Source organism: Marmota marmota, unplaced genomic scaffold, assembly GCF_001458135.2.
Source record: "Marmota marmota marmota unplaced genomic scaffold, marMar, whole genome shotgun sequence".
In the NCBI taxonomy this organism is placed as follows: Eukaryota; Metazoa; Chordata; class Mammalia; order Rodentia; family Sciuridae; genus Marmota; species Marmota marmota.
Window position 1 is genome coordinate 1209660 of NW_025999898.1, and position 24740 is coordinate 1234399.

The 24740-nt window shown below is 50.9% G+C and overlaps 1 protein-coding gene across 6 annotated transcripts in view; it reads left to right on the forward strand.

Moving 5' to 3' along the window:
• The window catches only part of Osbp2 (oxysterol binding protein 2), a 178277-nt gene that overhangs the window by 142759 nt on the left and 10778 nt on the right, over positions 1-24740 (forward strand). For all 6 annotated transcript variants that reach the window (XM_048798235.1, XM_048798238.1, XM_048798239.1 and 3 more), the window contains 9 exons: positions 2962-3218; positions 17999-18191; positions 18453-18570; positions 20034-20085; positions 20391-20537; positions 21594-21839; positions 24032-24152; positions 24395-24498; positions 24574-24669. In XM_048798235.1, coding sequence (XP_048654192.1) covers positions 2962-3218; positions 17999-18191; positions 18453-18570; positions 20034-20085; positions 20391-20537; positions 21594-21839; positions 24032-24152; positions 24395-24498; positions 24574-24669 — 1334 coding nt within the window. The remainder of the gene's footprint in view (positions 1-2961; positions 3219-17998; positions 18192-18452; positions 18571-20033; positions 20086-20390; positions 20538-21593; positions 21840-24031; positions 24153-24394; positions 24499-24573; positions 24670-24740) is intronic.

The window sequence follows — 24740 nt, forward strand, 5'->3', positions numbered from 1 at the left end:
CCTGACCTGGACCGAAACTTCTGGACTCAGTGTGGCCAGAGGTCACCATCCTAGAGAACATTGTTTTAGTTCTGAGTCTGCCAGGCTGACATGGGTCACACCATTGTGCATTTGAACAACCTTAGTCTTGCTGTTGGAATGTGGGGCGTAGGTGCCACCACCCCCACTCCAGGGATGGCAGGTATGCAGGAATTGTATAGGAGTATGGCCTGTACTAGTCATGGCCTTGGAGCTGGGTGGGTGCTATTGTCCATGTGTATGGCTGGTTTCAGGGTCCTTTCTGCCCAAGTCCAGTCCTTCTGTTTTCTCCAGCCCCTGACCTCATATGGCCACCCTGGCCTTGGCCCTACATATCTTTGGCCTCTCTGTCCCTCTAGTCTGTCCACTATGCCACCTGCCACCCATCTCATCTTTCCCTTATGTCACACACTCTCTTTTGCCAAGGAATAAGGGACCAGACCCCTAGGTTTGTGCCAGAGACCCTTCACCATCTCCCTCTCCAGCCTGCTTTATCTCTGTGCCCTCTCCCTCCCACCTGCTTTATCCACAGATCCTGCCCTTCTGTGTGTGACATGCTGGTCAGCTGCCAAGAACCAACAGGCCCCCAATCATTTGTTCTTTCACTCTCCCCCTCATTCCACCCTTCCTCATTTTCCTGATCTCACTGCCCCTCTGGGAAGGACTCTTCCTGACCATCTCTGTAAATGGACTGTGCTGGTCAGTAATCACTGACCCTGGTTCTTCCTGTCCTGCCTCCAACACAGCCAGCGACATGACAGCAGAACAAGCACGTGTCTCTGGGGGCCTGAACTTGGACCTTGAGAGCTGTTTGCAAAGGTATACCATTTAACAACAAGTTAAATAGAAGTATGGAGCCTCCTGATCTGCCACAGGGGACGATGCTCCGTTAAGTACTTGCATCTGTCCTCCTCTCGTTTGAAGAATCAGAAGTCACATTCAGGCTGACCTACAGCCAGACCTGATCCTATGTGGCTCTTCTGGCGTAGAGTCAGTGGCTACTGTACTTGGTTGTTGGCTGGTCATTCTGGTTGTTAGGCTGGGAAGGTGGCAATATATCTCAGTGATGGGAGGTCACAGGAACCCAGGCTCTGATGCCAGAGTCCCCTCACCTCATAGCCCTGGCAATGTCTATGCACCTTTCTGCCCGAGGCCTACCTTGCTGGGTTACCACATGCATTACCTGAGGCAGCACCCTCCCTAAGGCCTGGCACTCAGAAAGATTGAGTACACATCAGTTGGTGGAGCATTTCTGAGGTCAGAGAGGAAGCCATACTGGCAGACAGTCCTGGATTCAGTTCACTGCTCTTACCCTTAGCAGCTGAGTCCTAAGTCTGTGGCTTGGCCACTTGGAACCTGTATTTTGTTGCCTGTGGGGAGGGAAGAGCCGCCATCGACTGACCTCCATTGTGAGCTTCAGAATGTCTTTGGATAAAGTGGGTGGCCCAGCACATGTGGTTTCCCAATGCTGGGCCACTCTGAGGTTGAGATTGGGCTGGTTGATAGGGAGGCTCCCTGCCCCCTGCCTGGATGCTGGCCCAAGTTCTCTGTGGCCAGCAGGGGAAGATGTGCATTAGACACTCTCCCTTGCTTGGGGCCCATGGATCTGGCTGGCTTGGTTCTGCCATGGGCTCACAGTGCACTTGGAACAACTTATCCTTATCCTCCCACACACACCTTCCCTGCCATGAGCAGAAATCTGTTCTCTCAAAATATGCATTCATTTTTTAAAATTTTATTTAATTTTATATCTTAGGTTACAGATTTCTTTCTTCTGAAAAAAAAAAATAGCCTTGCTGATAATTTCTGAAACAAGAGATTCCAAAAACTTCTCAGCAGATAACAGCTCTGGGACTCACAGGCTGCTGTCAGCCTCTTGGTTATCCTGTCCCAAGCATTTAGGCAGCAGCAGGGCCCCAGGCCAGCTGCCCTCAGAGGCCCCCATGGCCCAGCAGCTCCTGGCTAGTAGAAAGAGGAGCAATGATGGTTCCTGAGCAGCTGCCCTGAGAGGTGAGAGGGAGGGTGGGAGTGGAGACAGAGGGCTGCCTGGCCCCTTGCATGGAGGCCCCAACAAGGGGTGAAGGAGGTGTAAGCTCCAGTGTGAAGAGGGAACTAGTGAGATGGCCTGGGCATGGCTTCACCTCTGAGAGCACTAGTTGCTTTGTGTGTCCCCTGGGGATGCTTCAGTCCCTACTTTTAGCCAGTGTCTGCACACGGAAGTCATTCCATAAGCAAGTGGCTGTCTTCTTCAGGAGAGCTGGGTGCAGATCAGCAGGAAGATGGGCCAGGGTAGATGTGTGAGGAGACAGGGAGCAGGTATTTTTTATTGTAGCCTGAACTGGGGGTGACTTTGAAGAGGGGTACAGTATTGGATTATGTCTCAAAGGGATGAATGGGGTGAGACCCCAAAGAAGTAGAGGAGGTATAAGGCTCCTAGTGGTAGAGACATAGGGTGAAAGTCCCAAACAAGCTCAAGCATTTGCAGGGAACAGGAGGCATTTTTTTTGGGGGGGGGGTGACTGAGGAATAGGTAGGTCTGGAGCAGAGAAAGCAAGTTTGGGAAAGAAGGTATCAGTCAGCCTGGATGGGCCTGCAAGGTCAGGAAAGGAGTTTTGGCTTTGTTCTGGGGATATCTGTGCCCACTGAACAATCTCTACCTCTCCACCCAGCCTTGGCCACAGGCCACAACTTAAGGGAGCTGGTGCCCTGCATGCAGGCACCTGCAGACTACCCTCTCCAAAACCAAGTCTAAGCTCTTCCATTGACTCAGGTAGGCCTGGACTGGCTGGGCCAGGGTTGAGCAGGTCCTTTACGCTGACCAGGAGGAGCTTTGGGCAAAATCTAGGGAAACAATGATTTTTAATGGGGTGCTTCCTACTTTGCCTTCCTTGGTTCTTGGGCCATGTTGATTGGTAACCACAGCAATTCTGTTTCCCTTCACAGATGACTCTGGAGACGACGACGAAGAGACTGCCTCCCCAGCAGATAAGAGTGAGTTACAACACACCCTTAAGAACCTCTCCCTGAAGTTAGATGACCTCAGCACATGCAATGACCTCATTGCCAAGCATGGTGCCGCACTACAGCGCTCCTTGAATGAACTAGACAATCTCAGAATTCCATCTGAGAGCGGTGAGAAGCTGAAGGTCGTGAATGAGCGGGCCACCCTCTTCCGCATCACTTCAAATGCTATGATCAACGTGAGTTCCCATCCCCCACCACCATCTGGACATAAGTGAGGGGACCCTCAAAAGCAAGGGGCTCCCTGTTAGCAACACTGTGGCCTCTAATTGTGTGACCACCACCATCTGGACATAAGTGAGGGGACCCTCAAAAGCAAGGGGCTCCCTGTTAGCAACACTGTGGCCTCTAATTGTGTGACCAGAGGTGCTTAACAGACCAAGGCTCTGTTTCCTAGGGCTCCAAGTCATTTTCAGAAGCCAGCACCTCCCATACTCTCCAGTCATTGTTGTTCTCTGTCATCTCCTTTACTCAGTCATTGCTGGGTGAGGATATATTTTTTTAATTGTCTGGTGGAAACCACAGTTGACTGTGGAATCTGTTTGAGGCTTACAGGTGTTTTGGGCATGTGTGAGGAAGGTCAGGGCCCCAAGTTGAGAAGCTGACCAGTGGCCAAACATAATAGGGATGTGGCTGCCATGCCGACCATCATAGCTGCTCCTGCTCTTGCCTTGGGTACAACCCACAGATATAGTGGGATCAGGATCCACATAAGCATGGGGAAAGGAGACAGGTATGTGTGGTGGGTGGGGAGGTTCTGTTAGCCAAAAGAACTTTGGAGCTAAGCCTACTGGAGAGTCATGCCAACCTGATAGACAAACCAAGTAACCATAGTCTATAAACTAAGAGGTACAGCTATGGATGTTGGTTTGGTTACCTTCCCTGGGTTCTGGGAGCTTGGAGGGTCAGTCTGTGGTTACAGGAATATAATATTTGACTGTGCTTCTGGGTCCTTCCTCTTTCTGCCTGGTGAGTGTTGCCCAGGTATGTTAGTGAATTTTGTATTGCTGTGACCAAAATACCTGACAACAACAACTTAGAGAAGGCAAAGTTTATTTGGGGATTACAGTTTTAGAGGTCTCAGTCAGGAGACAGCTGAGTCCATTGCTCTGGACTCAAGGTGAGGCAGCACATCATGGCCAAAGGGCAATATGGAGGAGCACTGCTCCATTCATGGAAGCCAGGAAGCTAGGAGAGAAGGGGGAAGGGATCCAAGCCACAAGATGAATCCTTCCAAGGCAGAGCCACAGTAATCTGCCTCCTCCAGCCATGCCCTACCGGCCCACAGTTACCTTCCAGTTAGCTCACTCAAAATTGGATGGACTGATTAAGCTACAGCTCTCACAATCCAATCATTTCACCTTTGAATATTCCTTCATTAACACAGGAGCTCTACCAGGCCTCTACCACCCAGACTTGGGTCTGTTGGGTATGGTGGCACACACCTGTAATCCCAACTACTTGGGAGGCTGAGGCAGGGAGATCACAAGTTTGAACACAACCTTAGAGACTTAGGGAGATCATGTCTCAAAATTAAAAAAAAAAAAAATACCAAGAGGTGGGAATGTGGCTCAGTGGTAAAGCACCCTTGAGTTAAATTCCCAGTAAAAAGAAAAAAAAAAAAAGACTCAGGTCTGACTACAACAACCTTCTCCCAAGGACAGCCTCCTGGAGAGGCACATTCAGGCACATCTGGGCCAGAAGTCCCATGGGGTGGCATGCTGGGAACAAGGTAGTCAGGCATGGGAGGAGTACAGAAATGGAGGCCACTACAGAGTGGGTACTAGAGGTCCATGGAACATGGCTCAGAAAGGCCATGAGCTGGCTGAAGACAATGGTCACTGACAATGGTCAGTGTCCAGGTAAGCGCCAGCTGAGCTAGGAGTTGGTACCATGCCCCAGGCCTAACAGGAAACCCAAAGTCAGGGTGGGCAGATGGAGGCTGGAGCCCACTGCAGGCCAAGCCCAACACCTGAGCATTTGAGATCCAGGCCTGTCTGCAGCATGATTGTGGGGCAGAAGGGCCTCCTGCCACCCACACATGTCCAGACATGCTCAAGCCTGGAGCACCTGGGTTTAACATTTGGAATCTCTACCTGGTGCCTGAGGCTGAGCAAGGAGTGCCTTTCTCCCATACCACTGGGAATCTCAGCCCACAGATGTATGTACCTTTGTCCTTCCCCAGGTCCCCAGATCCCACAGTGCTCAGACTGCAGTCCATATTAGTGTATAAAGAATCCAGAAGCGGCTGGATTGGGCTGTGTGGCCACCCTGCATGTTGCCCCATTCTGCTCTCATTTTCCTCCACCTACCTTCTTGGGTCACCATCCTCCTTACAGCTCACAGATTTTGTGGGCCCAGGTCCCTGTATTTGTATCAGTGACACACCTAGATGTTGTTCATTTAATGACACAATGTGCAGTCATGCTCTCCCGTCCATTTGGAAGCCAGTGTCCGCCTGATGCTTCCCTGGCTTGGCTTCCCTGGTACTGCCTTCCACCCAAGACTGAGGCCACTTGGCCTTGAAGAAGCAGGTTTAGCTTCTCCAAGATAATGAGCCTCACAGCTGGTTCTAGTCTAGCACCTCTTTTATCAGGCATCAGAGGCTCATCTGTGTTTACAAAGCCATAAAACAGCTCACAGTCTAAGTGCATAATGAATTGTTTTATGGGAAGCACAGCCCCCTGGGATTGCTTATGAGGCCTCTTTCCAGCACCAGCTCCAGGGAAATGTGTGACAGAGTGGCCTTAAGGGTCAGGAGCTGCACCCTGGGCTGGGGTCTGTAGATTGGCTGGTATGAGCCTGACCCAAGGGCCTCTCAATCCCGTGCAGAGAGGGCAGGAGTAAGGGCTGCCACAATAGGCTGTACTTGTAGCCCTTGCTGGACCAGAGGCCCAAGTTTCTCTTGGGGTCCCTTCCTGACTGCCATCCCTCACCTGGCAGAAACCAGACCAATTCTGAGAGAGCTTTTATATGGCTCCATCAATTGTCCAAACCCCTACTGTGTGCCAAGGGACCATGCAGGCAAGTGTGCCTGAGGGTCATCACATGGGTCACCCCGGCCAGCCTTGGCTTCCATGTCTTTTACAAGAAAGGGGTTGGACCAGGTTCTGTAATCAAGATAACCATACATCTTCTACCCCCAATTCCCCATGGAGCCTGTTGAGGCTTCAACCTCTTGCTACTTCCAAGAGCCTCACCAGTACCACTTGTATTCTTAGTTAGCTGGAGTGAAAACTGAGTCTCAGAGAAGTCACCTGAAATGCCCAGTGTTGCCAAACCAGGATGCAAACCCAAGTTTGTGTGGCCCACTGCAGGAGTGATGGCCCCTGAGGGCTTCAGAGGCCCCCTCCTGCTGTGGTTGCACTCTGACACCAGGATATGGAAGTGAGGGCCTCATGTCTGCCCAGGGTGGGATCCCAATCTCGGGATCTCTCTGAGTCCCTCGTGTATCTTTTACCTCTGAGCTGCCATGTGGCCTCTGATCACCATGGCTGAGTCCCCACCAGGACCCATCCTGGAAGACTGGGGACCCAGAGATGGAAGCCATCCCAGATACCTCCAGAAGGTATAAATTGCTATCTCCCAATCCCTCCAGATATCACTGCCAGATGTGGAGGTCCCACTCCCCACCTCCCGACTGTGCTGTGAAAGGAAGCTTCCCAGAAGTCCACACCTGAATTTGGGGATTCTAATCCCACTGGTCCCTTGGATAGGAAAGACCCAGCTCCTGGATGCTGTATTTCAGCCCTGGTGAGTGGCTCCACGTTTTCAACCTTATAGGTTCTGACCGAGTCTGGGTCATGATGGAGCAGAGGGTGAGGGCCAGCCATGCAGAGTACCCCACAGAGAAGTGATCCTGTATAGGCCCCACAGCCAGGAGCCTCCTATTCAGACGGGCCTGCATTTTATCCTCACTCTTCCCCAAGATGGCAAAAACTGCCATTATTCAGCCTCTGGAGAAAAGTCAGGGCAGTGGGGGGACAATTTAAAACTCCTTTAAATTTGGGAAAGAGCTTCAATATCATAAGCCTTTCAGCCACAAGCTCCCAGTGAGCTGGGGGACATGGCCTCCTGATAATCCCTGAGTATCCAGGCTCCATGATAGTTGTGCAGGCCCCTGCCACATTCCACAGCCCTCTGAGGGGCAGGGCAGCATCCTCGCCTCTCATCCAGTATGGCTTCTTCCCTGTGTATTTGAGGAGGGAAGGTTTATAGATTAGGGATACAGTGACACTGCTGTGCTTCACCTCTCCATGCCTTTGCCATTGTTGTACCATCCCTCTTACTATGTAGTGAAGTGCTGTACGGCTTATGCAGTTGAAGAAGTCTGTCTGATGGGCATTTAACCCAGATCTTAGAAACTATTTACTGAATCCTGCCCAAGCCTGTGCCAGGAGGGGACTCAGCAGTGAACAGACAGGGTGCTGCCCACCCCCAGAGCTCCAAGTCCAGCAGATGTCCTAGTGATGTTCTATCCCATATATGTTTAGTGGTGCATCCTTCAAAAGGAATGTTGACCTAGGGCCAGCAGCTTACCTGGTTACTTGAAAGCCAAGTATGGATGGGGCCTGGGAAAGTACTAGGACTACAGCCCCATGGGAAAGTAACCCTTAAATGCCAGTCATGTACACCTCTATACCCTGAGAGCCAGGGCAAGCCATGGCTAGGCCTGCAGAGGGCAGAGGTGGTGGCCATAGAGTAAGGCCTGGAAGGAGAAAAGTGGGCTCAGGGTCACAGCTACTAAGGATGTCCCGCTACAGCCTATAGGGAAATAAACTCATCTCTCCTCTTGACTGGGGGCAAGAGGTCCTGCATCCCCAGCTCAACATCACCTACTACCCCCATCTGCAGCTCTGTGGTGTCTCATGGGCCTTTCTACCACAGTGTTTTGACTTGTCCTCCTGCAAGAAAAGGACAGACACAGTCCCCTTTGCAGTTCCAATAGCCTCATAGCCTCCATGCTTGGCACAGGGCTTAGAATATGGAAGCCTCAGCAAATGAGAGAAGGGGTCAGGGAGGGATTATGAAAGAACACAGGAACAAATGAATGAATTGCTTAGTGTCTGGCAGAATTTTCTCATGGGCAATTGTTTGCTTGCTTGCTTGATTGATTGATTTTTGGACTGACAAAAGCCAGTCCAGCAGATCCTTGCTTGAATTACTGTCTTTGGTAACTGGAAATTAGCCTACCATTTAAGAGAAATCTTACAGCACTGTTAAATGACTTGGGTTTTTAGAAAGAACCTTGAACCCCAATGTGCAGTGTTCGAGGTGCTCTGTCCACCTAGTATGGGATGCACTCCCCATGTTCCAAACCTGTGAACCAGGGCACACCTCATGGTGTAACATTGGGTCTATCTCTTGGTTTAAGGTGGAGAATGATTGCATTAGTACATGTAGCAAGTTCATGCTGTGGGTTTTATTTTATGTAAAGTAGAGAAAAGAAACTCTCAGCCAGGCTTGGTGGCGCATGCCTGTAATCCCAGCAGTTCAGGAGGCTGAGGCAGGAAGATTTCGAGTTCAAAGCCAGCCTCAGCAAAAGTGAGGTGCTAAGCAACTCAGTGAGACCCTGTCTCTAAATCAAATACAAAATAGGGCTGGGGATGTGGCTTAGTGGTCAAGTGCCTCAAGTTCAATCTCCGGGACCAAAAAAAAAAAAAGGAAGAAAGAAAAAGGAACTCTCCAAGCTTTTTCTATTGTTGCTAGTTTTTTTTTTTTTGAGGGGGAGGGTGGTGTTGTTTGTTGGTTGGTTGGTGCTGTGAATTGAATCCAGGGATGCTTTACCACATCCCCAGCCTTTGCATTTCTTAAAATTTTTATTTGTGTATTCTTTTTGAGACAGGGTCTCACTCAATTGCCCAGGCTTGTCTAGAACTTATGATCTTCCTACTTCAGCTTCCTGAGTCACTGGGATTACAGGCATGTGCCACCATGCCTGGTCAGGCTTATTCTTTTTTCCTGTAAATTTATGTTTGTGATAAAGCAACTGCCTTGTTTGAAGGACAGGCTTGTGGGATGGTGGTGATGTGACAAGAGACTCCCAAGTCTCCTGCTTATGACTTTATGCCTCACAACAGCCACATGAAGTTGGTGTCATTATAGCTTTGTTGTTGTCATCATTATCTGCATTATCCAGGTGCCTCCACAAGACCTAGAATGGTCATTTGGTCTGGGGGTTGCAGGCTGGCTATTGCATGAGCCAGTGGCCTCTGTGTCTGGGTCATCTCCGCTGCTGGCCAAGGGGAGGATCTTTATGGAAAGACTGGAACACACCACCAGTATCCCAGGCCCAGCACACCTGGAGTTGGCTGAGTTGGGCCCCATTGCTCTTGCCCAGAGCAGAAGAACCCCATTGTATTGTGAGGTCTTTCTGGAGGACAGTCTGCCCTAGGACGAGGTGGATGCTCCCTTCCCAGGCTGGGGGTGGGGACAAGTTCTGTCTGTAGGTCTGGGTGGAGATGCCTGGATGGGAAGTACTACCACACAGACACATTTTCTCACCCACAGAGCCCTCAGAACCTTCTTATGCCACCCACTTACACCTGCTCTTCCTCCTCCTCCTCTCAGCTCCAGCCAAGAGAGGGCAGTCATGGTTCCCACTAGAAGGCACTGAGCAATAGGTGGCAGGTGTTGGTGGTTATCTATCCCTGCAGCACTGAGCCCCTTGTGGGGCTGACAGCTGGACTCGGTCTTTGCAGTATCAGCTCCTCCAGGTCTCCACAGGTAGGACCCAAGCAAGGCAGATTACTCCTGACACTGCACCCCCAATCTGAGCTTGGAGAGGCTCCTTGTGATTGGTGACTCTTGAAGAGGCCCCTCTGACCACCCAACCTGCCATGGCCCTTAGGAGCCATAATTCAGGTCAGCCCTGCAGGTACCTATGAGCAATTTTGTGGGGAGGAAGCTGTGCAGCTGTTGGTGGATACTGAGGTACACAGGAAACCTTCTGCCACCCAGGCAGGTTCTCTTCTAGACACCAGGTACACAGCCCCTGCCCTCATGGGCCCTGCATCCTCATTGGGGAGCTGCAACCATGTAGATGATACAAAATATCATCAGCAGAAAGACCTTCAGAAGAAAGAACCAGTGAGGCAGGATGGGATGGGAGGTCGTAGGAAAACCCTGACTGGAGGTGAGAGGTGCTTGGGACACAAGGATGCCCACCTGCCTGAACATGAAATGAAGGCTCAGAGTCAGGGGAGGGAAGGTCAGAGGGGACACCAGGCCAGTTGCACAGGACCTGTGTGCCATCACCAAAGTTCTCTGCCTTCTACTCAGAATGAGTGAAATGACCTGACTGGCATTTCATCAAGACCCGCTGCTTGGAAAATGGGCTGTCGGCAAGGCAAGCGCAGGCCATTGAAGACTCAGAGGCTGGGGAGAGCAGAGCTGCGCTGGCAAGAAACAGGCAATGCTGAGTTGATGGCAGGGCTAGCAGAGCTGCCTATGGGTGGAAAGCAAGGCCATCAGGGAAGCCTTCAAGGTGTGGGCCTGCACCACTAGAAGAACAGGGTCCCCTGCTCACTGAATCCTTAGCACCCCAACATGGGTTTTAGAGGATGCAGGAGGATCCTTCCCCAGAATAAGTTTTATGTAAGTAGCAAGTGGGCAAAACCAGCCAGAGGACAAGCCCCATAAAACACCAAGGACCATCGAGGTGCCCAAAGGGACAGAAAGCCAGGGTGCAGAGACCAACCCTACACTCTGGGTCCCTGAGTTTGCCAAGGAAATTAGCATCTCACAAGAAATATGGCTCAGAGCCACAGAAGAGCTGGCTTTGGGGATGGGGAAACCTATGAAATCCTGACAGCAAGGATATGCAAAAACCCGTGGAGAAGGGTGCCTGGCACAATCAGGAACACAGATGGACTTGGCTTGAGAGGATAGTCCAGTTGGAGAAAGTTATAAGAGTACAGTGCCAGGCGTTGAGAGGGGACAGTGGGAAAACTGGAAGGCAGAAGCTGGTGAGGACAGGTACGTGGATAGAGGTCAGTAACTTGTGGCACTCAAAACTTCATAGAAATAAAGCTGATGTCTAAAGAGCTTACTTATGGGAGTGCCCCAAGGCTTCTCTGAAGCCCCATTTGGTTCATCATGGCCCAGGAGACCACTTGGGGCCCCTTGAGCCAACCCAAGCAATGGGGAGAGGCCTGGAGCTGCCCCTGATCCTCCCCAGGCCCATGGGACAGGTTTCTGTCCAGATGACCCCTGTTTTGCTTCTGACAGCTTGCTCACTTGGGGCCTGAGGAGATGAGTAAAAATAGATTTTAGAATTGTCTTTGAATAACTTGGCAAACTGGCAGCCAGATGGTGCTGGTTCCTGTGCACAAGGGGTGAACTATTTTGGATATGGAAAGGGCTATTTTAAAGTTTTAATTAAAGTGGAAATCTGCCTCACCAACACCAAGACTGAGTCACATCAAGGAGAACCCATTGGTGTTAGGGAAGGGTTGCAGCCCCAGCTGCTGGTCAGGCTGTGCTCAGTGCCATGTGAAGAGCCACACAGGCAGGTGGCTAACTCAACTCTGCCCTCAGAGCTCAGCCTCGATGGGGCCAGGATAGTGGTTATACAGAACATAGCAGCTTGGCTGGCCAGAGGAACTCCAAGCTGAGCCCAGAATTCCAGGAGTTCCCACTCAAAATCTTGGGTAGCTAAGATGGCCAAGCATTTTCAGTGTGGCAGACTCTGAACCAGAGAGAACCAGCCTGAGTCTCAGCACTGCTCCTTTCTGCTGGACTAAGTTTGGGTTTCTTGTGTAAATGATGCCAGCTCACTACTTCTCAGTGGGAGGAGAGGCGAGACCTGTTGACCCCTGGTGTGAACTTTTGGCCAAGCGGAGGTGACTTGGAAACTGTCTCCCTGCCATGTCCTTCCCAGGGCTGTGAAAGCTGAGGGTCCATGGTAATGATGGCTACATGAAGATCAGCATGTGGGTGGGCAGCCTCAGCCCCAGAACCTCTATGGTGTAACAGGCAGAAAAAAGATGCCTTCCCAAATTGCTGTTATAGTAAGACATCAGATGCCTGGAAGCTCCTGGCCCTGCCACAGGTGGAGACACCCCATTTTCCTGCCCTCTCCATGCCCAGGATTACTGGGACCTGCTATGTGTCTTAGTGGCTGGAGATAAACCCAACCTCACAGCCTAGACCCTCTAGACATTAAGCCTATCTCATCATATCTATGTGAACCCAATGTTTACCCACCCCAGTGTCCACCAGTTCTCTGGTACCTTCCTCATGCCCCCATCTAGGAGGGAAATTAATGTGGAGGAGACTGTTTCCAAGCAGCCCTATCTGGTTTGACCAGAGAGGGTCCTGGCTTGGTAGTCCAAAGAAATTGAGAGGCTTTCCCAGGCCACACATGTTAGCCGTCTGACCCCCATGCCTGCTTTATCTTTGAGGAGCAGTGAGGTCATTGGCAGGATTAGGATTAGGAACAGCAAAAGCGATTAGAGTTTGTCCTCCTCCTGGGGTACAGCTGGGCAGAGGTTTCCAGGTCAGAGAATCTGTCTCTCCCATGGATACCTATTAAGGTAACCAACAGAAATTTTCCATGAAATTCACACAGTGTGGTTTCCCCTGAGTGGGCAACCCTCACAACCTCCTTCATCAGTTTGAGTTTCTCAGAAAGGAGAATTCCTGAAGGGAGAGTCTGGGTGGGCAACCAGGGACAGGACTCCCCAGCCTGGAGCCAAGTAGGGTCAGAACTGATGGGGGAAGCCCACCTTTTCTGTCTTGGGCTTAGAAGTTCTCACTCTGCACTAGGGTATCTCAATAAGCTCCCCACCAAGGCAGAACCACATTATCCAGGGAACCTTGCACCCTGGCCAGCCCCTCTGCATCTCAGAAGCACCCATGTTCTCTGTTGGCCTTTCACCAGGACCTCTTTGCAACCTTATAGGGTGGTAGGAAGGACCAAGGCCAGGAAACTAGAAACTTGTCTCTACCCTGAAGACAACTGACCCAATTAGTCACATAATCATGGACTGTGTAGACAGAGTCCTAGGATCTGGCCCCTCCATGCCAAGTCCCAGGAGTAGGTTATGGGCCTACTCTAGAGCGGGAAATAAGGCAGCACTCATTCAGGGCCCAAACACTGGTTCTGGCTACTGGCTTGAGTCCATCAGTACTCCTCAAATGATTCAGGACATGTATAGTTTGGTAGGGAGTTTTGGGTCAGCAAAAGTCTCTCCTGCTAAGAGGTTGGCACAGCTTTCTAGCCCCAGGTATAGCTGTCATAGAACCTCAGTGGAAATGATCATGTTTAGGTCTTGCCTGGATCAGCCAGGCCTTCTCTGGGCCCTTGGAAGCCTCCCCCTTGCTAGTGCCCAGATGGGCCCCAGGCTTAATCCAGCTTAGCAAACACACAGTCCACAGGGCACTGCCCAGCTCAGCATTCCAGAGCAGCAGGGCCAGGCCAGGAATCTGCTTTCTCTTCACAGTGCAGACAGGATGGGGCCTGGAGGTGGCCAGCAGCAGCAGAGGAGACCCTGGGAATTGGGGATGGATACCAGGTGGGTGCGTTGGGGGTAGAGAGGGCATATGGACTTCTTCAGATCACAGGGTAACCAAGGAAGCTCATTTGCTACAAGTAACCCCCCACCAGTGGCAATGTCAAAAGCCCTGGGTCCACGCATGTGAGCCTCTCAATATTAGGACAGAGCAACCTCCATCCTGTCTACTTCATCAGGTGATTGTAACAGTCTGTGATCTGCATGAGCCCAGCCTGGCCACATGTGGCCTAAATGAGGCCCCACCTGTCCAGGGTGTTTGACTTCCTTCTCCCTGTCACATTACACCATTCAGGCTGTGAGGTAGATAGAGATCATAGATGGTCAGGTATCAGCCAGCATCCTGTTACCCTGAAGGAGGCAACCTCCTCCCACTGAGGTCAGGGCTGGGCCCTATTGCTTAAACAGGGATCCTTGTTAGCAAGCATCTTCCAGGAGCCCAGCTCCGCATCAGAAAGGCCATGAGATCCCATGGGTATTATATCTCTGCCTTCCAGGGGCTCTCAGATAGCAATAAAGATCTAGCTTTACAAAATAAAATAGCAACACTGGTTTCATGCCCTGGGAGACATGCAGGTGAGACATACAGGGACTCCGACCCTGGCCCTACAGATACCTCCTTGGGGCCTCAGGCAAGTACCTTGACCTCACTGAGCCTACATTTCCTCCTTGAGCAAAGCAGGTGCGGGGAGCTGAGGAGGTGAGATCACATCAGAATAACCAGATGTGTTTGAGATCAATAAGGGAAGAGCAAGAAGCACATACATAGTGGGTCACACCTGAGGGCTTGGGGAACAATGGAGCCCAGGAGATGAGCTGGGGAAGAACTGGGGCCAGGTCTGGGAGAGGCTGTCAGCCGTTCAGGACTGTAGGAAACACATTTTCCCTTAAAGAAAAAAATGATAATTTATTAAGTATGTAAAACCCATAAACAGTGAGGGTAGGAGATGGGAGAAAGTAAGGAACCTAATTCATCCTCTATCTTTGCTCTGTGATCTCATCTTTTTGCTTTTGCTTTTCTTTTTCTTTCTTTCTTTTTTTTCTTTTGCAGTACTGAGCTACATCCTTAACCCTTTATTTCTTATTTTGAGACAGGTCTTGCTAAATTACCCAAGCCAGCCTTGAACTTGCAGCCCTCCTGCTTGAGCCTCCCAAGTAGCTTTTGCTTTTGCTTCTAAGAAGCCCAGATAACCCTTGATATGAATCACTAGCCTGAGCACTCTTTTATACTGTTGTAATGCAGTTCTTTTAAATCTTGTTTTAAATATGAGTTATATGAGAGCAAAGCACCCATCTATGTCACTATTCATACAAAAAGAGAGGATCCAAGAGGCTAAAGAGGATTGACAGGAAGTGATGGAGTAGACACTAGGGCTGAGAGAGCAAGAGGCCTCCAGGAGGGATACCCACAGACCAGCAAGAACCTGGAAACAATGAAGCATCTTTCTCTTTCAGCTGTAGCAGGGTTCCACACAGACAAGAGGACCTTGTGTGGTCTTTCTCATGTGGAAGTGGCCTGGCTATGTGGATGGAGCCCACTTAAGACTCCATCCTGTTTGCCCCTTCTCCCAGGTCCTCAGGTCTGGAGGCAGGGGATGTGAAGAGAAAACAAAGAATCAGTAAAGTTTCCAAGAACTTCCAGAGGCCTGCCCAGGGAGATGTGGGTACTCCACAAGTGCTCTTCAGTGAATTACTTAAGTACATTCTGTACCTGCTGTGAGGCTGGGTTGGCAGCTGCCTGGGTCAGTGGCATAGCTGACTGGTGGCCCAGAAACAGCAGCCCAGCTGTGTGGGAACTCCTTCCTTTGGTCAGCAAAAGGGTGGCAGGGACTGAGTCAAACTTGAGTGAACCTTATGGCCAAACTTAAGGCTGTGGGGAAACACGAGTAACATGGGGACATGAGTCTTATGGAAACAGCAGTCTGAGGTAGGAGGTAGACTGAGCTCTGGGTTGAGGACCTGGGTTTCAATCAGACTCTGTTGCTTCCTTGCCATATGACTTTGGAGCCTTGGGTCCACCATCTTGGAATGTGATGAAGGTGTCTATCCACAGAGATCCTAAGGGGGTCTGGAACGTTCCTGGGGTACCCAGAGGGATACTCTGCCCATTCACTGCCTCTTGTACCTACTGGCACAAAACCAGCAAAGAAGTGCCTTCTGGTCTGGCCACTGGGGCATGTTGTCACTGTGTCTGCTTTCAGATTCCCCCACCCTGAGGCCTACAGCATTGAAGGAGAGATGGGGTTCTAGATGAGGCAGGGAAATCACTCTAGAGCCAAGGGAACTAAAGGCCTTGGCTCCAGGTGACAAGCCAGGGAATAGTAGAGTCAGTCCTGGAGCTGTATCTCCAAATTGCATGGTAGCCAGTGACTGAAGCTTTGCACCCAAGGGAGTCTTACAGACCCATGATTTGCAAGTTCACAATATCCCCAGACCTTCAAACCTCTGAACGCATCCTCTCCCAATTTCAGGACCTCTTAAGCGCATGAGATAAGGAGATTTATTTCCATGCCCAAGAAGCTCTCTCTTCCTACCCCATTCTGTGCCAGGACATTTATCAGTATATATCCCTACCTAGGTGTGGTAGGGAGGGGACCAACACCAGGACTTTTCCAGGAAAGGTGGACAGGACTCAAGTCAGGTTCTAACTGGCTTTGCCAGAACTCAGGTCTTCCAAATCCTGATAATGTGCCTTTTTCCACTATGTTTTGCTGATTTCTTTGGGAAGGTCACACTCCATCTCCAGACCCTGTCTGCACCTCTTCTGAATGGACTGGGGCCACCTTGCCTTGCCTAATCCACATGAGTTTTAGTGGGGAGATGGTGGAGGGAGATGCCTAGAGTACGACTGTTAAAGGAAACATATATCAGAGTCAAGGCTGAGCAATTATCCCCCTTAAGTCTCATACTAGAGGCCCTTATCACCAAGCCAGACCTGCCACCAGTGCTCAGGCTGTCCCTGTGGGTTGGGCAAACCACCTGAGCTCTGTTAGGGTGCCTGACTCAGAGCCATTGGATGCCTACCAACTTTGAGCTAGTCTGCCTCTGCTCCCCAGAGGAAACCTCAGGATACTCCACCCCTTCCATTCCCATCAGTCCAAGTCCCTGGGCAGGGTGTCACTCAGCCAACTCATGTACTGCAGTACCTGCTGAGTTTCAGGGATCTCATGGAAAGAGGGTTACTGTGAAGAGAGACAAACACAGTTGCTAGAGAGGCTGGCCAAACTCACCAATGTACCATTGTAGTGGAGGCTGGTGTCTGAGCAGGCCTGACTATGGTGGGACTGTGCAGTTTCCCGGGGCTGGAAGCAAGGGAGGTATGAGGAGCCACCAGAGATAATGCTCAAAGTGTGAGCACCAAGGGCCTATGCAGGTGCAGCTGGTGGCCCATGAGGGCTTATCTGTTGAACACTCCCTCCATCAATCTTATCACTGTCCTGTTTCCCCAACAACCCTTTGAGAAAGTGCTGTATTATCCTTGTGTCACAGATGGGGGCTCATGTGCCTGTCTCCCTCCAAGAAATCACATCTCAAACCTGCAGAGTTGGACAGCATGTGCCATTTGTGGAACCCAGCAGTGTTCCTCCATGTGGGTGACTGCAACAAGGGCTAAGAAAGCAGTACTTGGGGTGGCAGCCCAAAAGTATTATGCAGACTTGGGCCCAGGAAATTCAGCCCCTCCTCCTGGGTTAAAGAAGGAATTAGGAAAGAGCAAATTCAGACATCTCTGGCTTGGACCTCGCTCCTTCCAGGAATAGCTGAGGTCTGGGCCTTCATCTATGCTGTAATAACAGGGACAGGATGACCTATTCAATTCTTAAAAGTGTGGTGGAACCACCTATATAGAAGACTGAAAAGAATCTGAATCTAATAGTAGGCCACAAGTATGAAGGGGGAACCTTAAAAGCAGAGTTTTGTGATACAGACTATGAAGTAACTTGGTAGAAATTTCCAGTCTCAGTTCTTCTACCAGACAAGACTTATTACCTCTCTGGGCCAGGAAGTATAACAGAATGTGGCTTTCCTTCCTTCTGCGCAAAGCCTGGGGCTGGCCTGAGCTGCCTTGGGTTCCCATGGGGGCAGGGACTGGCAACAAACATCAGTCCTAGTACACAGTGAGGACATGGCAGCAGAAAGCTGGAGCTCCAGCTGTGATGATCAATAACCCAGCATCCTCCAGCTACATGGGGCTCCTGTGGGGAAGCAGCACGTCAACCAGGTACTGTCCAAATGGCATTCTGTCTAAGGCTAGCCAACCAGGGGGTGCCAGTTCCTGGGTTGGCTCTGAAAAGGCTAAAGTTCCCATATTCTCATGGAAACCAGAGGGTGGTGGGCATGTTTTTGACCATCCTGGCAAAAGGAAGGGAAACTAGATGGCAACCCCAGGGGCCCCCTCCCTGCCCCTACATAAGCCTAGAGTTCACGAGGCCACTTGTCCTTCCCAGGCCTGCAAGGACTTCCTGGAACTAGCTGAGACACACAGCCGGAAATGGCAGCGGGCACTGCAGTATGAGCAAGAGCAGCGTGTCCACTTGGAGGAAACCATTGAACAGTTGGCCAAGCAGCACAACAGCCTTGAGCGGGCCTTCCGCAGTGCTCCTGGCCGGCCCCCCAACCCCAACAAGAGCTTCAGCGAGGGTAAGTGGGTGAGCAGTGACCAGCAGGATTTGTTCCATCCCTCCACCCTCAGTCTCCCTCTCCCCGGCTGTTTCCACCTAGTTTCTGCTGCACACCCTGACCCCCACACACATGGGCCTGTGTCAGGGACAGATGGCATAAGGGGTTAGGGGAGTGGGGCCAGGAAGAGCCAAGTCCTTGGCTCTGGATTTCTTCAGGCAGCAGGATAAGCCCTTTTAAAGAGGTTGCAAACTGAGATAGTGGCTCTGTATGTATCTCTAGGAAGCCTCTTGACTTCCAAAGGAGAGGACAGTGAGGAAGATGAAGATACTGAGTACTTTGATGCCATGGAAGACTCCACATCCTTCATCACCGTGATCACCCAGCCCAAGGAAGACAGGTGGGCACTTACTCCCAGCAGGGACAGCTGTGACCTGTGAGGAGCCTCCTCCAGAATCATCCTTTTCTGTTGTGTTCTCTGACTCCATCTGGTCTTTTGACCAGCTATAAACTTTATCCAGATGGTATTTTTGCTTATATTCTGTTCTTCCTTGCATCAAAAAGTCAAAGTTTGCATCAGGCACTTAATTAAAAATAGAGAGAGAGAACCGAGCATTGACTGAATCCAGTTCCAGCCTGGGGTTCAGAAAAGACCCAGAAGGCCTCAGCTGCTCATCCTTGCCTCAGAGCAGCATAAGGCCCCAACCACTCCTTCCATAGTGTCATCATTTGAGAACAGATGAAAGATGAAGGGAGTCCCATCTATTTCCAAACTTTTTTTTCATTATTCATAAACACCTGCTCTTTGATGATGTTTCTAAATACACATAAAAACATACATTAGAGACCAGAACATTTACTAGCAATAAAAACGTAGCTGTCAGACTCTCAGAGCCACAGGAAATTTTTGTGGGTGCCAGCACACCAACAGGTACAGAGAGAAAAACGTGAGATGGGCAGGTGGGCTGGGCACAAGCTGTGGCCAAGTCAGGGGTGAGCAGGCTAGTGCAAAGCCCTAGCCACTCCATTTCTACTTGTAGCTGGGACCTCCATGGGCCACTGAGCTTTAACACCTCCCTATCCCAGTGTCTTCTACGGAAAAGGTTATCAAGTCTCATCAGCCATGTATTTCTAGCCCAGAGTCATTTTCTATTTCCCAGTAATATCTAAAATTACTTACATTAGTCACAAATTAGCTCACTTGGCCATCCTGAGCTTCCTTGCACTTTTTCACCAGCAATATCTCCTTCTTGGCACTGCAGCCAGGAAGGTCCTGCTCAGGCTGCCTCACCCCTCCAGACTCTGTCCACCCCTCCCATGCCTGGAGCCCTATCTGGGTCGGCTTTCCCCTCCATGGGTTCCACTGATCCTGGGCTCCTCAGCCATGGTACCCCTGTTGCTGTGTTCCTCTATTCTACAACTCTCAGGGGCGCAGGGATGTATCAGACCCACTCCCTGCCCTTCAGGAACCCTTGTCTAGTTTGGGAGTCTGATACAGTGGGGTCTGTGTGGGATAGAAAGGGTCCCACAGAGCTAGATGAGGCTATCCCAGAACAAGTGTCCACTCCCAGGCTTTTTCTTGCTCTTGGGTCACTCAGTTGCCAGGAGGGGCCTGAGGGCAGGGACATCAAAGGCTTTGCTGAGTGCCTGCTGCAGTTGGGGTAGAGGGGTACCTATGGATGGGACATTTCCAGATCCCTGCCGGAGCCCCTTATCCCCACCTTGAGTATCCTGAATCTGAGCTGGCACACTGGAGTTGCCTTGTCCCTCATATCCTACCAAAGAGTCTGGAGGAAAGATGGGCTAGGTAACAAAGCAGCTTCAGATTCACCCATAATTTGCCTCCCCATTTGTTTCCCTCAGAAAAGCTGAAGGTGGAACTGGAACAAGCTCAGTGGACTGGAGCTCAGACAATGTAAGTGAGGTGGCTCCTGGCCTGGGGCCAAGCTCTGGGTTCCTTATGAGGAGAAGCCAGCCAGTACAGTGAGCTTGGGGCCACAGGGGCAATCCCAGAACTCTGGCCACCTTTGAGTCCTGGATCTGCCTCCTATGTAACATTTCAGGCAAATCTGAATTCAGGCAAAGCTGCCCTTCCTGTAAGAAATGTGCCAGCAGCCAACTTGGCACTAGCCCCTGGGGAGTTCAGAGGTGAGGGCAAGGACATGGGGGATCAAAGGAGCTCTGGTGTCCACTAACAGGCCTGCTCTGCTTCTCTGATAGGTGTTAGATAGTGCCTCATTTGTGTCCAAGGGTTCATCCAAAGTCAAGAGACGTATCCGTATCCCTGACAAACCCAACTACAGCCTTAACCTCTGGAGCATCATGAAAAACTGCATCGGCCGTGAGCTCTCCAAGATCCCTATGCCGGTAGGCAGCTCAGGGGAGGGCAGTTGTGGGAGTCCTCTGGGATATGACAGCCCTAAGGTGTCATTTCCTTAATGGTACCTGAGGAGCATGTAACTATTTAATCATGTCTGACAGCATCGGCCAGTCCTCCAAAGAGCAGGGGTCCTCAGTCTCAAAGGGAAGAGACAGGGAAGGGCTTTGTGTGAATGCAGATATAGGGAACCCTGACCAGGCTTCACACTATCCCAGCTGTCCCGACTTGGTAAAGGGGGAGTGGGCTTTGCGTATAGAAGAGTAGTCTTCCTTCATGCTATAGGCCATCTCTAGTGCCCTCCCAGGACATGGAGGCTCAGCAAAGCCACTGGAGTTCCAAGGACAGGCCTAGGGCCCTTATATCACCAGATTGCCATAGCATCTCTGCCAAGAGCAGGCTTGGGGCACCAGGCCAGAGAGTTTGCTTGGTGACCCATACAAGTCCTTTCACGTCTCTAGCCTCTCTCTGCATCTGCACAGTGGAATCACAGCACCCCCTTCAGAATGTCTGGGAGAATGGAGTGAGACAACAGGGAATACTCTGGAGGGAGGGTGACCCTGTTAGAGGCTGACAGGGGTCTGAGCTCTATCCATCCTGCACAGGGGCCTCCACAGGAGCCCTTGACAGAATAACTTAGATCACAGTTCAGACTATGAGGAAGATCCCCACTTTTTCTATCCACAGATTTCCTTATTTACTTATTCACTCTCTGATTCCAATAGTTTAATACTCACCATAACTGTAGTGAGCAAGTCAGATGCCCTGGCCTTTGAGGCATTTACAAAGTGGGAAAAGTAACAGTAAACATCATCAAAATATGCTATTTTCATGCTGCAAAGGAAACTGAGGCAGAAGGAATCAGGGAGGTAACAGGGTAGGGCTGAGGTGCTAGACAGCCAGGATGTTAAAGGGGCCTCACTTTGAAAGTATCATCAGATCAGCTATGTCCCTCAATGTCTGAGAAAAACAGAGGTGCCATGATGTGCATATTCAGAGTAATCTGATCTGGTCTGATCATCTTCCCTCCTCCCTGTTCACCTAAGGTGAACTTCAATGAACCCCTATCCATGCTCCAGCGGCTGACTGAGGACTTGGAGTACCACCACCTTCTAGACAAGGCAGTGCATTGCGCCAACTCAGTGGAGCAGATGTGCCTAGTGGCTGCCTTCTCTGTGTCCTCCTACTCCACCACTGTGCACCGCATCGCCAAGCCCTTCAACCCCATGCTAGGGGAGACATTTGAGTTGGATCGCATGGAGGAAATGGGCCTGCGCTCCCTCTGTGAGCAGGTGAGGCCCAGCAGGCTGGTACTGGGCAACTCCTGCCAGGGGCCATCAGCTGAGGTCCAGCTGGGTAGTTGGGCCTCTTATGGAAAGAATAAGTCTAGGGCCTCCTGAAAACAGTGAGGGGCATTAGAAGAGAGCTTAGTGGGACAGTGTTGGATCTGGTGTCAGGAAAGGGGAGGTCCCATCTCACAGCCAGGGAACCATGTGGCAGAGGTGGGAGGAATTTTGCAGGGCACTGTTAGAAGTCCAGGCAGACCAGAGTGTGGGGTCACCACTGAATTGAAAAGTAGCAGGCAGGCAAAACCTGGAATAGCCATGCACATTGTGATAAACACTGCCCTGGCCAGTGTCCCTTCCTCCTACCCATCTTCATCCCTTTTCTACCCTATCCCCTGGAGATGAGCAAGACTCGGGCCCAGTGGTCTACGAGCCTCAACTTGGCATTTTGACACTGAGCCTGGATGTCCATATCATTCAAGAAGCAATTAATTCTATTGGTGTTGGTGCTGCTCTGGCTCGTGGAATTTTCCCAGAATGCTGGAGTTCACTGATCTGAGTGCTAGTTTAAAAGGCTACTGCTGCTGTGAAATCCCATAAGGAGGTGACTACAGTGACCCACATAGGGGTGTTCTGGCCAGGTTTTGAAGGTGAATCTAGCCAGTTTGTAGATATTTTGGGTATGGAGTTTGGGCCATTCAAGGGTAACCCCATGGTCCTTGGCCTGAACCCCTAAATAAAATGCATTCATTCATTCAGCAACCATTAAGTACCCTAGATGTGCCAAATATTTTCACATGTTGAAGATGCAGATGGGGAACTGGCATATGTGGCTCTTGTTCTCATGGGGCTGCAGGGAGTGCTCAGTCATTTTGTATATCAGATACTTCTGGCTCTTTCTAAAAGGAGGATGGGTCCAGGAGCAGTTTGATGCAGAGAGAGGGAGGAAAGGAGGAGACAAGGGTCTCCTGCAGTGGAGAGATGGGGGGAGGTACAGGTAAGATTGGGGAAGGTATAGATGCTGGGTATGTTTTGAAGGAAGGACACACAAGATTTGCTAAGGATTTGATGAGGAACATGAGGAAGAGACCAAGGAGAATCCAAAGCATTTGGTGTGAGCAATTAGAAAGACAGTATGGGCCTGAGATGAAAGTAAGGATAATGTAGGGCTCCAGCATCCTGACATTGTGATCACATCCCTGCATTTTCTCATAGGGATAACTCTAGTGAATGTGTGGTAGCCCCACCATAGGTGATAGCTGGGCTAAGGGACAGTTCCCCCCCTTCATGCAGGGTAGCTGGCAGGTTGGGCCTACATTCCCAAGGCATAGGAGGTGATGCTGCATGTGGAAATGGGAAACTATGACCATTATGGGGTGTCAGGAGCTTGCTAACTCTGGTAAGGTTGAACCTGACTGAGTGGAGGCAGCTGGAGTTCAGGGGTGAGGCTGGGCTTGGAGCCTGTTCAAGGCCATGTGAAGTAAGTGCTCTGAGGAGTAAGGAGGTTAGGTAAGGCAGAGCCTGTCAGGCGTCAAATGAGGAAAGATAGACTTGATGGTGCCATGAGCCAGAAGAGGGCAGCTGGCAGGTGTCCTAGGGGGAAAGGCAGTGATAAAGTGTGCTGTAAGGGGAAGGCTCAGGGGGGCTGGAGCCACGTATGGGCGACAGAAGAGCCTGAGGCAGGACACTGACATGACTTCTACCCTTGAGCCAGGCTAGACTCTGCCCCTTGGTTAAAATGGCTTTGCCATTCGGGACCCTCTCCCTCCATGTAATACCATACATGTTCCCAGGTGTATAGTGAGGATTAAATGAGAAAGTGGGCATGGAAGCTTTGGTAAAGCATCACCCTTTCTTCCTTAGCCCTCAACGTAGCCAGTTCTGGGCACATCCTGGAGTCACAGCCTCCACCATCACCCCTGTTTCACAGTCCAAGAGCCAGGCATAGTGACACCAGGCCCATCTCATACTACTATGGCTGGGGCAGGCCCAGGACAGTCACCTGGGTTCCATTCCACTCGGGATTCTCTCCTTCCCAGGGACCTGTCTTGGGCCAAGGCCACCAAGAGGAGCAGCCAGGCCTGCTCCTGTGGCTCCAGAGATGTGTCCTGGAATCAGGGCAGTCTGTCCCTGCCTGGTAAGGAAGATGGTATGGGCCCATGTCCAGCAATGCTCACACCCATCTGGTCTGGTCCCAGGTGAGCCACCACCCTCCCTCAGCTGCCCACTACGTGTTCTCCAAGCATGGCTGGAGCCTCTGGCAAGAGATCACCATCGCCAGCAAGTTCCGGGGGAAATACATCTCTATCATGCCACTTGGTGAGCAGGGTATCTGTGTGCTCCTAGAACAAAAAGGACACTACTGACCCTAAAAACCAACTTGGGGCTCTCTCAGGGGAGACCTCCCTGTAGGTATTCCCCCCACTGCCACCCACATGCCTCGGCCTGTCCCACTCCTCAACTTTCAGCCCATACGAATATCTTCTGGTTCTCGAGACCCTGGGCCTGTGGTAGACCCCACATGCCAGGACCATGATCTCTGACATGTACCTGGCCTCCAGGTGCCATCCACTTGGAATTCCAGGCCAGTGGGAATCACTATGTGTGGAGGAAGAGCACCTCAACTGTGCACAATATCATCGTGGGCAAGCTCTGGATCGACCAGGTCAGAGCTGGGTACCCTTGGGAGGGGAGCATATGGCCTGGGGATTAGACGCTGACCACTACCTTCTCTCATCAGTCAGGGGATATCGAGATTGTGAACCATAAGACCAATGATCGGTGCCAGCTGAAGTTTGTTCCCTACAGCTACTTCTCCAAAGAGGCACCCCGAAAGGTAAATAGGACCACCTTCCAGCACCCCAGGAGACCCATACTAGGATGTGTGCTTATACGAGTCCCGCCAAT